At 37.1% G+C, this 14,280-nt stretch overlaps 1 protein-coding gene across 5 annotated transcripts in view; it reads left to right on the top strand.

The window, feature by feature from the left end:
• The window catches only part of rbks (ribokinase), a 40,179-nt gene that overhangs the window by 21,922 nt on the left and 3,977 nt on the right, over positions 1-14,280 (top strand). For all 5 annotated transcript variants that reach the window (XM_026944111.3, XM_026944112.3, XM_034307901.2 and 2 more), the window contains exon 8: positions 3,600-3,788. In XM_026944111.3, coding sequence (XP_026799912.2) covers positions 3,600-3,788 — 189 coding nt within the window. The remainder of the gene's footprint in view (positions 1-3,599; positions 3,789-14,280) is intronic.

Below are 14,280 nucleotides of genomic sequence, written 5' to 3'. Positions count from 1 at the left end.
TATTAACCATGAAGTCCCTTTAATGCCATACTGCCATACGTTTATTTGGGATTTTGCAATCATGTTTATTGCCAACAGTCTTGCTTTTCTTCATCTGATTACTTTTACACATTGGTGGATATAGGATATATAAATTTATGGAATTTAAACACATTTTTTCCCCAAGTCTGGAAAAGTATGGAAATTCAGAAAATGTTTTGGAAAAAAGTATGGAAAAATTAAGACAATTTTAGACCCTCTTGTTAGTGTCTGCACTGACACAGCATCCCCAGTGCATATCACTTTTCATGATACAGTTAATGACTTGCAGATTAACAATAAAAAATAGGAAAAGTTTAAAAAGTTATGACACGTTTAGAGTGTTTTCAGAAAGAATGGACAAGAACCCTAATGTAGGGAAATGAAAGATATTAGATTAATGGTGCTGAATAATGCAGGTTTTTTATATACTGTTTACATGATCACTTGAATAATCTGAATAATAAATGCTCACCATAAGTTTTTTAGGTTAATTTGATAGTGTACTTTGTAACTTTTGGTAAGTAAGGAATAAAACTTGGGGCATGCAGTTATAGGAAAAGAATCAGTGATGGGCTGGTGTGATGTCATCTGACAAAAAAGTGGAGTTACCGTTACCATGCCAAAGCTGATTTTCTTTTTTCAATAAGAGCATGTGCCAAAGTGATTTATTCCTTGTATACCACAACAATTTACTTTTATCTTTTTATAGATACATTTAATGTTGCAGAGCATCCACAACATTAAAAGTTTCTGTTGTCACTTACTAAGTAGCAACTATAATCTGTAATTTGTTCACCAGCCTTTTTTTCCCATCTTTCAAAGTTAATAAGATAAATAAATAAATAAATAAATAAACAAAAATTTAAAAAAAAAAAAACAGAGAAAATGGAAACTGCAAAAAGTCCTGAAAACTTTACTGTGGTGGATCACTTAGTTGTTACTGTTGAAATGATAACGCATTAGAACGTATTGATCCTGACAAATCAGATCCGAGAATGTCGATCTAATAATTACTATTGCTAAAAATGAAGTAAATAAAGTTATTGCAACTTGTAGAAGCTAAAATGACCTTCTATTACAATCTACCTTCAAAGCTTCAAACCATGTGATGAAAGGAACAAATATAAATACCAGGCTCTGCTACTAGGTCATGACCTGCACAGCAATAACAACACACCATGCTGAACAGTTATTTTCTTATCGTCTAAGTGAGAAATACTTGGTGGGGGGGGTCGTTTTCTCCCACTTACGGTAACTGGTGTGTTTGGAGACGCCCTCTCTCACACCTTGGCTGGATGAGCTGACAGATGAGGGCATGGATTGATGGGAAACAGTTAAAGAAAAAAAAAAACACAAGGGAAGGCAGATGCGTGGCTGGTGAGTCACACTGTCCTGGGGCTAAGGAGCCACGACTGCGACCCGGAGTGCTCTATGAGACCCACTTTGATGTGGCCAAGAGGCTGGAGAAGGGAAAAATGTACAGGTGGGACATGAAAGTGAGAGCTTGGAGTACACATCGGCCTCAGTCCCAGCCTTCTTGCTTTTAGTCACGCTTTCATCCGATGCCTTTAGTTGGGCTAGTGAAAGATAAATAATTGAGAACACACCGAAGCAGATAGATCAGCCTAGAAAGATGAGTAATCCGAGTGTTGCTTGGTGCTGGCAGGCAGCCATGGAAGAGTAAGGGTAACATAACTAAAATACACAAATATGAAAGGGGTTACTTTCTGCCCTCACTTAAACATCTCTGAGGCGCATCTCCAGTCATTTACGAGATGCTATAGAGAGTCCAGCTGCATAACAGAGAAAAGTGAGCATTAATAGCTTTGAGCTAGTGAGTCCAAATCTCAGAATGTCAGAATGCCACCACTGGGTGCATGAATAAGGGACTTAACCCTTATCTGGGGAGGGCAGTAGTATGACGGTCCCTTTGCAAAAAACCCGTCACATGTCGCTGTGGCTAAATTCTGTAAAACAGCCAAAAATGACAATAAACCTGCTTTTGAACAACATTTGGTTTTTCTGATAATAATATACTTTGACATCTGTAATTTAAGAAAGAGAACATAAATATTTTTGAAACCGGCGTGGATATGTTTTTATTTAGGCTACTTTCTAACCTTGTTTTGGCTGTCTTCCTGTAAAGTTCATGAGCCAGATTAACAAACACAGCGGTAATTGCAGACAGTCCGATTAAAAGATGTCTAAAACCTTGCTAGCTATGTAAGCTACATTCACTGCCTTTCCTCAGGCAGTGAATAGCATGATTTGATTAATTTGTGGGATCGCTACGTGCCATAGCGGAATGCACATAAGCCTAATCAACTTAATCTGTAATCAGATTCCAGCTGTCAAAATGTCTCCTGTGCCATTAGATCTGTATCAAAACACAGAAGAGCGCTTCCACACTCGGTACTGATTACATATTTAAATGACCTAACAAAAAGATATTAATAACAAGAAATTTAGCCAACAGAAGAGAAATGACTGAATTCATCATTGATTATTTCTCCACCAATGTTGGCGTGAACCGAGATCAGACAAGTGAAGAGACAGCGATGAGGCTCTGTTTAAATCCTGAGAGAGGCTTTTACGGCAAGTGATGAGACAGAGACTGATGTGGATGATGCAGAAAATCAAATTCAAAACTCATTTCCCACTGTAAACATATAATTCTCTAATTTAGCAGTAATGCTGTTTTTCCATAAGTAGATTAGGTTATAAATGTAGAGGTATGTGTGGCATCTTTCACTGGAATGAAAGCTTTAAATGCCATTTTCTCCCTTTTCACTTAAAAGTGCCATTTTCTCCCTTTTCACTATAACTTCACTTCTGCTTGAGATATAGTATGGATATAGAGTAGAACTATATAGTAGGAAATGAACTACGTGAAGGTTTCCCAGGTCACCACACACACACACACACACACACACACATACACACATATACACTCCTGGGCAAAAAAACGGCAAAATATTAAGCTTTTAATGGTCTTAACAACAAATCATTGGTCAGGAAATTAGCAAGAATTAAACAGATAGATAATGGAACTTAGTATGGGAGCTTTTCCCTTTAATTTCATTAAATGTTTAAGCCTTGTGGCCCTTGATGGGCCGCATCAGGTGTGGCAGATAACCAAATAATGACTAATCTTTTAAGAAAAAAACATCCCAGAAGATATTTTTTGGAAAATGTTGTATACCCAGACATATGTTAGTTTGAATTTTACTTCAAACATGTTTAATTATTATCATGATTTTACCTTTGCATACAAGAAGACTATGTAAGTTCTAGCTTTTCCCTAATCAGACAGTTCACTGCAGCAAAAGTAAACGAGCAAATGGTGGCACAGGAGGTCTCAGGAGTGCATTTGTTTAATTCTTGCTAATTTTCTGACTAATGATTTGTTGTCAAGACCATTAAAAGTTTAATATATGCCATTTTGGGCTTGGCCCATTTTTTTGTGCCCAGGAGTGTATATGCAGTATAATATTTTATCTTCAGATGCTTGCTCAAGATTAGTTATGTGATTTTCCCGGATGCATTCTGACTGACGCAGCACTGCTTTCGCCCCCTAGGCTGAGTTGCTAACGGAGGCTCGTGTAGCGTCAGTGGATGACGCAGGACGTGCAGGTCAGGAGCTGCTGAAACGAGGTTGTGCTGCAGTCATCATCACTATGGGTTCAGAAGGCTGTGTGGTGCTGCAGGCCTCGAACCCGAATCCCAAACACATCCCTACAGCTAAGGTCACCTCAGTGGACACTACGGTAAGACTACAGTTCCCTATATACGTGCACTGCAGCTTGGCTATAATTAGTGTATCATCAACAGACTGATGCAAGACTCAATTAAGACACTGACAATGTAGTGGAACTGCCAAAACATTAGCAACATCATGCAAGCTGGGTGGAAATATAAAGGTTATATGAGCCAATTTGGGTCATCATACCCTGTCATTCCCGGTCATGCTGAATGATGTCAGATAACATGACGAAGTTGAGACACATGCTCTAATGGGTCATCAATTACAGCAAGTGCAATGCTTGCGGAACATGTTAGGTTAATCATAAGTGAAAAATATCTTTGAGAGACTGTTGAGTGTTTACTCATCTCTATTTACTCATAAGCAGCCCAAAGGGACTGCAATTGTCTGTAATCAGGGGTCATTCAGTGTTGAATTATGTATTTGGTTCCCAAAAAATCACTTAAATGCAAAATCTTACTAATGCAAAATATTACTGAAATGGATTCTTATTTAGGTATAAGACCGCATTTAGAAATGGTCTTAATTTTTCATGTGGTTTTATGGCTTTTCCTCCAATACCAATCTATAAAGAGGCTGACTCATTTCACAGTATGCTTCGGTGGCTTTGGCGTCATAACAACTCACATTTCCTGTTCTTACAGCTTACTACTGATTCTAAACAGAGTTAATAGCACAAAATAAAAATTATAATCTAACAGTAAGAGGTATCACACTCCACCTAATGCAAATCGGGACAAATCTGTTCGAATAAAAAAAAAATAGATTTGATTTGAATTGATGATGGTTACAGTGCCGAGAAACTACTCTAGGAGTAAAGAAAAAGTATTTGATATAATTTATGAACTCAAAGCCCTGTTCACTTGACATTGTGGTTATAATGTCATGAAAGTGAGTGTGGATCATCCATACATGTTCATCCATAGTGCCAGCATTTGTCATAAAATTTTTAATCCCTGAAACTGAGATCCATGAAGATTCACCATGAATCATTAGAATGGGAAGTGTATTATTTGGAATTGGGAATTAATGGGAATTATTTAGAGTTGTATCTAGGCATACATTTTCATTGATTTGTGTAAATCAACAATGTACAGAAAGGACATTGTTCATATCACACTCTCCAGTGTCACCCAAATGAGGATGGGTTCCCTTTTGAGTCTGGTTCCTCTCAAGGTTTCTTCCTCATATCATCTAAGGGAGTTTTTCCTTGCCACAGTCGCCTCAGTCGCCTCAGGCTTGCTCACTAGGGATAATTCTGTCTAACGTCTAGGACTGTTTGCATGTTTTTGTTTCTGTTTGCATGCATTTTGTTTCTTATGTTCTGTAAAGCTGCTTTGAGACAATGTTCATTGTTAAAAGCGCTATACAAATAAAATCGAATTGAATCGAATTGAATTAAATGGAAGTAAAAAAATAGACGTATTTAGTCCAGCTGTGTTATATAGTGAGGTACAGTATTCTTCACACTCCAATAATTTAATGTTAAGGCAGCTACTGGAAGTGCATGGTTTAGTAAATACACTTATAAGCCAGTATCTATTATATAACAATTAATGAAATGAAAACTATGAAAATGCCCCTCAACAGTAAATGGTGGGGGAATTTTAGAGAAATTATAGACATTTCTCCAAGGATCATGGTTGGAGGTTTGAGGATAATGGCAGCATTTTGGGTTCACCAGAGTCTCCAAATACACAATTCGATGCCACCTCCATAGCAACAAATGTTTTGAAAGGCACATCAGAAGAAAGCTTTTTCTTGCACTTTGTTAGACACTACTGGAACTGAAACAAAATTGGAGCTCTGTGGCAAGAAACACTCAAGGTGGGTTTGGCATAAAAATAAGGAAGGTTATACAGAAAATAACCTAATCCCTACTGGTAAGTATGTTGGAGGATCTGCGATGATGTGGTAACCTTGTTCACGGACTCCATGGAGTACCAGGCATCATGGACTCCATGAAGTACCAGGAGATTAAAATCTGGCTACCTCTGCCAAGAAGTTATAACTGGGTTATGGTTGGATCATCCAGCAGGACAGTGATCCAAAACACATGTCCACATTTATGCAGAAAATGATTCAACAACCACAGAAGCCAGCTTTTGGCATGGCCATGACAGTCCCATGTCCTAAAGTCCGTTGAAAACCCGTGGGTAGAGTTGATGAGGATATGGAGAGATTCCTCACTCTATACAATCACATCAAGCATTATAGGAGAACACTAGAAGAAGCTGGCAAAAATGAATGGGGATGGGGGGGTGTGGTGGGGATGGGGGGCGGGGGCTGTTTGTTAAAAATATAGATATTGATAAGGGTTTTTAAAAATTGTATTACAACAAATTTACTTCAATTAGATTTCTTTCATATTTTAAATTAAACTGATGAAACACAGACATTTTTCGGAACCCTTTTTTACCCATCATTACCCAGGGTGTCAATAATTCTGGAGTTGACGGCATATACTCATTAATCTGTCTGAACTTCTCTCATCCATATAACCACTCAAACACCCATCCTTCTCTGTGTTTGACTCACCTCTCAGCACTCGGTGGTTTTCACACAATTGCAGCTTTGCTCCCGCACACGTTTATTACTCATAAATCCTGACTTGTTTAACTCTTTTGGATGCCCTGATCCCTCTTCCAGTAAGTCCTCTTCCCCCCCAGCTGTTAAAAAAAAAAAAAAACGAGTGGGCGAATACCAGATTTTATCTGAACGACGAAACAAGACTGGGGCATGTTTCTATCTGTTTATTTTTAAGACTTTATGACAGAGTGATTTTTTAGGGAAAATCAGGGAGATGTCTGCTTTCCCTCCTCTGTCTTGATGTTTTTTTTTTTGTTTTTGAAAGAAGAGCTGACTGGGGCTATCATCAGCATTCAGCTATTGTGTTTGTGTTATATGCTCTGTGTGGGACGGTGTAAAAAAAAAATGCAATAGGTTAAAGTTTCACCAAAGCTTCTCAAAGCATTGAGTCATGATCCACTCCGCCGCGCTCCATGCCTTACCCTTCGTCCAGCACTTTTTGCCACGTCAGTAAAGAATGCTACGTGTTCAAATCCCAGAATGCCATACTTCACTGCTGATCTCATCCTTGGTGCTGGTATCGCTTGGACAGCAATGTGAACACAATGTGTGACTCAGGTTGTGGTGTACTGCAGCACAGCTATTTCTCATCATGGATCCTGAAATATTAGCTGTTCACATCACACTAGATTAATCACCGGTCTGCTATTCTCTGCTAACCATCATGGAATCTGTGTACTGGACACTGAGCAGTCTCAAGTTAAAAGCATCAGCTGCTTCTCACTTGCTCGACAGCCAAGCTCTCACTGTGCAATCAAAAGCCTTGTGGCATGGCACTAGATGAGAAAAGTAGAACGTGTAAAAACCCACGCATCTTTTTTACATACAGTGAAAAGTTCAGCGGCCTGTGAAGCACATCAGATATTCTGAACTACATCCAATGTGCTGTTTCATTGTATCACCATGAGAACAGGCATTATGTACACCTTTTATGTTGTGGTTGGCTGTTAACACTTCATTTTATTTTAAAGCATGCAGTCTTGGAATAAAAGAGCTCCACAAAGCTTCCTAAAAGGCTTCTACCTGGAACCTTTTCTGAAAGGGGAACCCTCTGTTATAGGGGTCTACAAAGAGTTTATAGGGACAGACTGAAGAAAACTTAATCCAGCGATGCTAGATGCTAAATGTTGCTTAAGTAAGGAACACGACAGGGCATGCATGATATAGGAAAATAATCAACACCGGGATGGTGTGATGTCACCCCCTGAAGTGTTTGTGTTTTATTCCTCTTATACAACAGCAATTTGCCAACAATTACATTTTTTTCTTATTTGTTAAAGAATGACACATCATACTTTTATCCGTTTATAGTTATGTTTAAAGTTTACAGGAACGTCCAAATACCAAGTTCATTCATGTTCTTGCTGACGTTACAGCAGTCGTTCCCTCACCCACCTCACTTTTTTCTCTCTTGAAGTTAATAAGACAAAAAAATGCAGCTTGTCACGTTACCAAGAAATCGTAAAGTGCAAAGTCCCCCATCCTGAAGATTTTCCCGTCTCAGAAACAGCTTAAAGAACAGCTTTAGCTCACTTTTACAAAGCGGTGACACTGGAGACTCCTTCCAAAAATGCTAAACAAACATCTCCCCACAGAAAACTTCACCATTTCAAACAATTACACAAGTTTTAAAAATCTGTTTATGTGGCGCTTCTGCCATATTTGTATATAAAATATCAGAACGAGTGCATTAATATAAACGTTGCAGCTGGAACTACTGTCAAAGCTGCTGTTATGGAAAATTAGTTAACACCTTCTGACCAAACAAAATCAAGAGCTCAGTAGCACTGTAGTATAAAATGATAAATTATAATTTTATAAAATTATTATAAAATTCTCCGTGGCTTACGTTCCTCTTTGGAAAACCAGAAGAGACTTTGTTGGAGTTATTTAAATGCTTCACAAAGCAATAAATAAGTAATAAAAAGACGGAGAATACTAATACAAAGCTAATTGTAAGAAGCTAATACAAACATGAATACTACGGAAAGAAAAGAGATGCGACAGATGTAGTACACAACAGACAAGAAAAAAAGAAAAAGTACGAAAAGAAATAAAAAAATGATTACAGGTATAAATACAATAATGGATAATAATGGTAAAGCAGTAGTAATATTAATAGTAATAACAATAGCAAGTTACTGCACCATCATTTGGTGTGTGTGTGTGTGTGTGTATGCATATAATTTGGATATGTGTGTGAGTGAATGTTTTAATCAATCTACAGATCTGTGGTTGTGGTTATGTGGTGTGGCTTTAGGAGACCAGTCTTGCTGTTGTTGGTTGTTCTGATGTACAGGGTATGTCCAAAAGTCTGAGACCACATTGCAAATCTGAAATATTTGTATTATTATTATTTAAAATTGGAAAAAACTGAAAGTTTTAGAATTTTGAAAACCAAAAAAGCAGTATTCAATATTCAAGATGTTGCACAATTTCTAAGCCACTATTTAAATGTTTAGCAAATTTGTGATACTGACCATGTGAACTCCTTTGTACAAAAGGTCAGATTTTCCATGAGTCTTATCCCTTCCATTGAAGCACGTGATCAGACGACATTCTGAGGGAAAAATGGATCATCTGGTTTTACACAAACATGTGGACTCTGTTTCAGCTCGAGCACACTGTCATTAAAGCAAAAAGGAGACATACCAAATACTAAGAAATTCAGAAATTCATGTAAATATTTCTAAGATTCTACTTTTCAGTCAGGTTATTGCTGATATTATCAGTTGTAATGAAAACCTTTGTGTTAAATTGAAAAAGAATGTCACAGAAGAATTTGCACTAGTGGTTTCAGACTTTTGGACCCCGCTGTGTCTAGGTGATGAGTGATGTTGGAATAGAGTCGAATTTGGCTGGTTTTTTTTGTTCGAGGCAGACCGTTTTTCCATTGCTATGTAGTAGATAATAAATTTTTTGCAGTGGGTGAGATTGATGGAGTTCGTTGATTTCCAGTCCATCAGAATGGTGATCTGTGGCACAATCAGTGTATTAATATATCTGGTTTTGGCTGCTTCATGTACCAGAGTAATGCTCTGCCACATTTGGCCCTGCACAACAATAATGCATTTGAAGTGCATTAGCGTCTTCAGGCCCACTCTGAGCTATGAGGTGCCACTCAGTCCAGAAAAAGTTTTGCTCTACATCCACACTACAGTCCGCCATTTCAACCATTTTATTTTCAGTCTCAAATTAAACCCAGGCCTGCATTCATCATTCTACCAGCCTGTGGGTGTGAGAGAAAATCATCTGATGTGTATAAACGTCTGCAGACTAAACGTGCCTCTCATATCCACTATACACACACACACACACACATGCACACACCCAGATGGACAGTGGGTGGGCTGACCTAGACAGCACAGCTCAAAGTGGGTCCAGAGAATCCAAATCAGAAAGGCCTGAGCTCAATGAGGGGGACAGGAGAAGGACCCACCACAAAGCTTCCTACAGGGTCAGGGTTTACTGGAAAGAAAAAACAAAAAAAAAAAAACGCTCACCTCCTGCTGCTGCGGGGAGAGTGATGTCATCACATAGACAGACGGATGAGGCACACAGACCACCTTTGGACAGCACAAAATTGCACAGCTACGTGTCACAGCAATGCACTCAAACTGTTTGGGGACGGAGGACATTCCCATCATGTGTATATATACATATATATATATATATATATATATATATATATATATATATATATATATATACATACATACATACATACATACAGTACTGTGGAAAAGTCTTAGGCATATCCAAAGAAATGCTGTAGAGTAAAGATGCCATCAAAAATAATTAAATAATGAAATTAAATGTTTGTATATTAAAAAAAATACTATAAAGAGCAGTAAACAGTAATTAAACAGTAATAAATGAAACAAAGTAAATATTTGGTGTGAAAAATTAGTAGTCTTGGGGGTGCAGTTTTATAATGAAATGAGCTGTAAGTGTTACTGAGCATCTTGAAGAAGCAGCCACAGTTCTTCTGGAGACTTTGACTGTCACACTTGCTTCTTATTTTTGCAGCAAAACCCAGCAGCCTTCATTATGTTTTTCTGTCTGAAAAGTGTCTCTTATATAATATGCTGCTTTCTTTACTGACATACAAACGTTTTTCTGTAACATTTAATTTTAATTAAATAATTCTAAAATATTTTTGTACTGACTCAATCATGAAGAAGTCATAGAATAATAATCTATAACAAAGTTTGTAATAAAAAATATTAAAACTTTTGTGTATTTTATATATATATATATATATATATATATATATATATATATATATAAAAGGGGACGAGTAAATCAAGCTAACACCTTAAAAAAAATACACTACCAGTCAATGAAAAAAAAAATTTTTAGACAGTTTCATAATGGCTTATAACTGAAATTTTTTTTCCTAAATAAGCTGAAATAATGAGGTTGATCCCTATGCATACATTTATTCCTGAATCAAAATGCATTCATTAATTGTCTCCTCACATAAATAGTTTTCATTTAGGGAAAGCGCACAACAAATGTTTGGCCTTTTTTGGGAACTTTAAGCAAGTAAAGAAAGCTCCCAGGGTGAAGCTCTCTCATAAAGCTTGGTGAAAAGCTGCCAAGAGTGTGCAAATCTTCATCAGTATTACTGAATTTAAAATCTAAAATAGATCTGATTTCTTTGAACACTACATACAGTAAGTCCATATGTGTTATTATCTTCATTATTGTTCTAAAATAGTAATAAAAATGATGGGTGGCACAGTGGTGTCAGTGTTAGCAGGATGGATTGGAAGGGTCGTGGTGGATCCTGGAGCCTATCCCGGGAACACTGGGAGTGAGGTGAAAAGTCACCCTGAATGAGTTGCCAGTCCTTTTTTTTTTTTTTTTTTTTTTTTTTGGTGTAAATTAGTATTTATAATAATTTGTACGAATTCTTTCTCTGTTTCAGTGTTTTCTCAAACATTTTAATTGGACACTTTATCTAATATCAGTTATTGAAATATTGTAGATTTTAGGTGTTACAGAATTTCATGACCTACCACATACTATGGAAAAGCTCTCTTCTTCATTGACCTCTGTTCATAGTGACTCATACTGTAGAACAGCATTACAGTGGGATGTGTCATTCCATAGAATGCATCACATACCGTATCTTTCCTCGTACTGTATACACACATCTGTAGCTGAGTTTCCACTCAGGAGGTAGAGGTGGAAAATTAGCCACTTTGATCAGTAGATACTTTTGTGAGTTGATGGACAGGTAGATCAGTCTATCAGTCTATGCTTTGTGTGTGTGTGTGTGTGTGTATGTGTGTGTGTCTGGGGGGATTACTAAGGGTCCTGTTATCACACGCCAGTCCCAATGTTAATCTGTCTGAAAAGACAGTGTATGTTTATTACAGAAAGAAGGTCATCATGGAACTGTATCATTATCCACCCAAACAACTTGGCTGTCAGAGTTTCCTGTGATGTCCAGTGTATAAAAACAATATGTTCTTTATTTATTTGGGATCTGTAGGTTTATTTTATTGTGTAGGGGAAATAATTACTGGATTAATACAGTGGGTGGAGGATGTGAACTACTTCAGTTATTCTGGGTGGAGTCATTACCAGACGAGTGAGAAATTTTCCAGAGCTGTTGCATGACCGCAACATAGTTCAGACCCAAACGGCTGCTCAACCAAACAGCCTGACATGAGATTTACAGTAAACCGAAAGACAAGAATGTGACTCCATTTAGACGTGAATGGCTGATTACATTATCAGCAAATATCTATGTAAAATCAAGGTTAAAGACATTTTAAACATAAGTAAAGCATCTTTCACAACAACCTATGTCCACATTTCAGATAAATAACTTAAAACATTAATAATACCTACCTACAACATTTTTGTCTGTTCCAGTCCACTATAATTATACTTTACCTTGAAATACTGTTTAATCATTAAAATATTTCAAAAATCCTTTTTTCTTGCATTAATGTGTAAATCCATTTAACATCTCATGCTTGAAACATTCTTTTCCATGATTCATCCATTATAGGTTCTGAAAAATACCCATTTCAGAATGTCTCAGAACATTTACTCAACCCTGTCACATGAACATATTCACCTCTGTGAAACATCTGGAATATTCCACAGGACACATTTTCACCAGGAAGTTGCATCATCCAAATTTCCTTAAGATCATGGGAAGAATGATTTTTCCTCCCTCATTATTTTTAGTTTACAAATTTACTAATATGGTGATATTATCTGACAAGGTCACTTTGAAAGCACAACCATGTGTCCCAAATTATAGAAAGTAAATCAATAATATATATCTATCATGGATGCTAGTTAAACACAGTTTGTGTATTTGTTAATTCTGTGCTAATTACGAGCAAAAGAAAAATTTGAAAAATGAAAAATTGAAAATAGGTGTCACAAAAGTGCATCTTTTTTTTTTTTCACGTAATCTCCATTTCACTCAATACAAGTGTTCCAGTGCTTGATGAATGTCTGGACCAAAAAAAATTTAATTTAATTTATGTCACACTTTTAAGATTTTCATTTGACTGTCACTTATATTTAACTTCTAAATGCAGCCTGCAAAGAAAAATAATAATGTAATAATATTGTTGTCTAAAATGGGTTATCCCAGTTTTAATGGATAAATGCATGTTTTCTTAGATTTGATGTTACAAGCGTTAAATGGCACTGTAATGATGGGGAAGAGTTTAAGCAACTATGACTGTGGTGTCACTGCAGTCGCATGTTGAGGACGGAGGCGGTGGTAGATGATGCAAGTGTTGAAGGTGTGCAATAACGCTGGGGGTCTAGGGAAGAGCCATTAGTATGAATAATCAGATGAGCTTCTGAGAACTGGTGGTGGAGTCATCTGTGGTTAAAGCTCAGTAAATTACAACATTCCTCATTGCTTTCCCATCTGTACTCCTCCCAATCCAACTCCCATCCGAAACCTCCAGGCAGAGTTCTACACACAATAGACTACTATAGTTTATGCATTTATAATGAAAAGGCTTGGGTTCGGCTTTTATAGCTTAGTGACTGATAAATAGCTGCTAATAAATATGTCACCTACTGCATTTCTAATGCAAAATAATAAAAAGAGAAGAATGTATGACTGAGATGGGCTGGCGTCCCATCCAGGGTATATTCCCGCCTCATTCCCAGTGTTCCCGGGACAGGCTCTGGATCCGCTGTGATCCTGACCAGAATAAAGTGCTTACTGAAAGTCAGTGAAGAACGACTTTCCTTACAAAGTGGCATTGTTGGTCAAGAAGATAAGCTAAAAAACACTAAATATAACTTCAGGCCTAGAGCAATAATCATGCCCTTAACCCTCATCTGAGGTCTCTCTTGTTGAACACTGACCGGAGTGACCCCTCTCCAGTTCATCCTTGTTGTTCACTTACTCACGTTGCCCAACACTGATACAGATGAGAACATATGACTCAACACAATTACATCCAGTCATCATCACATACTGCCATCCACAGATGGTAATGCTAATTTGCTAATTTTCTTTAACATCCTGTCTGTGTTAAAAAAAAACTGTTGGTCACGATTAACTTTTAATTGAACAAAACTTTTGTAAGTACATATTTGCTGTTAGCAGGTTTGAATATAATAAATTCAGTTAAGCCATGTTTATCCAACTTCAGTTTAAACTAAAAAGTGGACAATTAAGATTGAGATTTTAGTTTAAAGGAACGCTCCACCCTGTAATAAATTAAATACGTTTATACTGAAATCATTGTGATTTAGCGATTGTGGTGCTAAGTTGTTGGTTGATGCTGTATTTTTGGCTCTGGTGTCACATTGGTACATTACTAGCACAGTTACAGTGGTGTTTATTAAGAAAAAAAACTAAAAAGTGATAACAGTCAGATTTTGCTCTTGGCTCCTAAAAACAAAAG

Source organism: Pangasianodon hypophthalmus, chromosome 10 (assembly GCF_027358585.1).
Source record: "Pangasianodon hypophthalmus isolate fPanHyp1 chromosome 10, fPanHyp1.pri, whole genome shotgun sequence".
Lineage (NCBI taxonomy): Eukaryota > Metazoa > Chordata > Actinopteri > Siluriformes > Pangasiidae > Pangasianodon > Pangasianodon hypophthalmus.
Note: the sequence above shows the minus strand (reverse complement) of the source record. Positions and strands in the feature narration are given on the sequence as shown.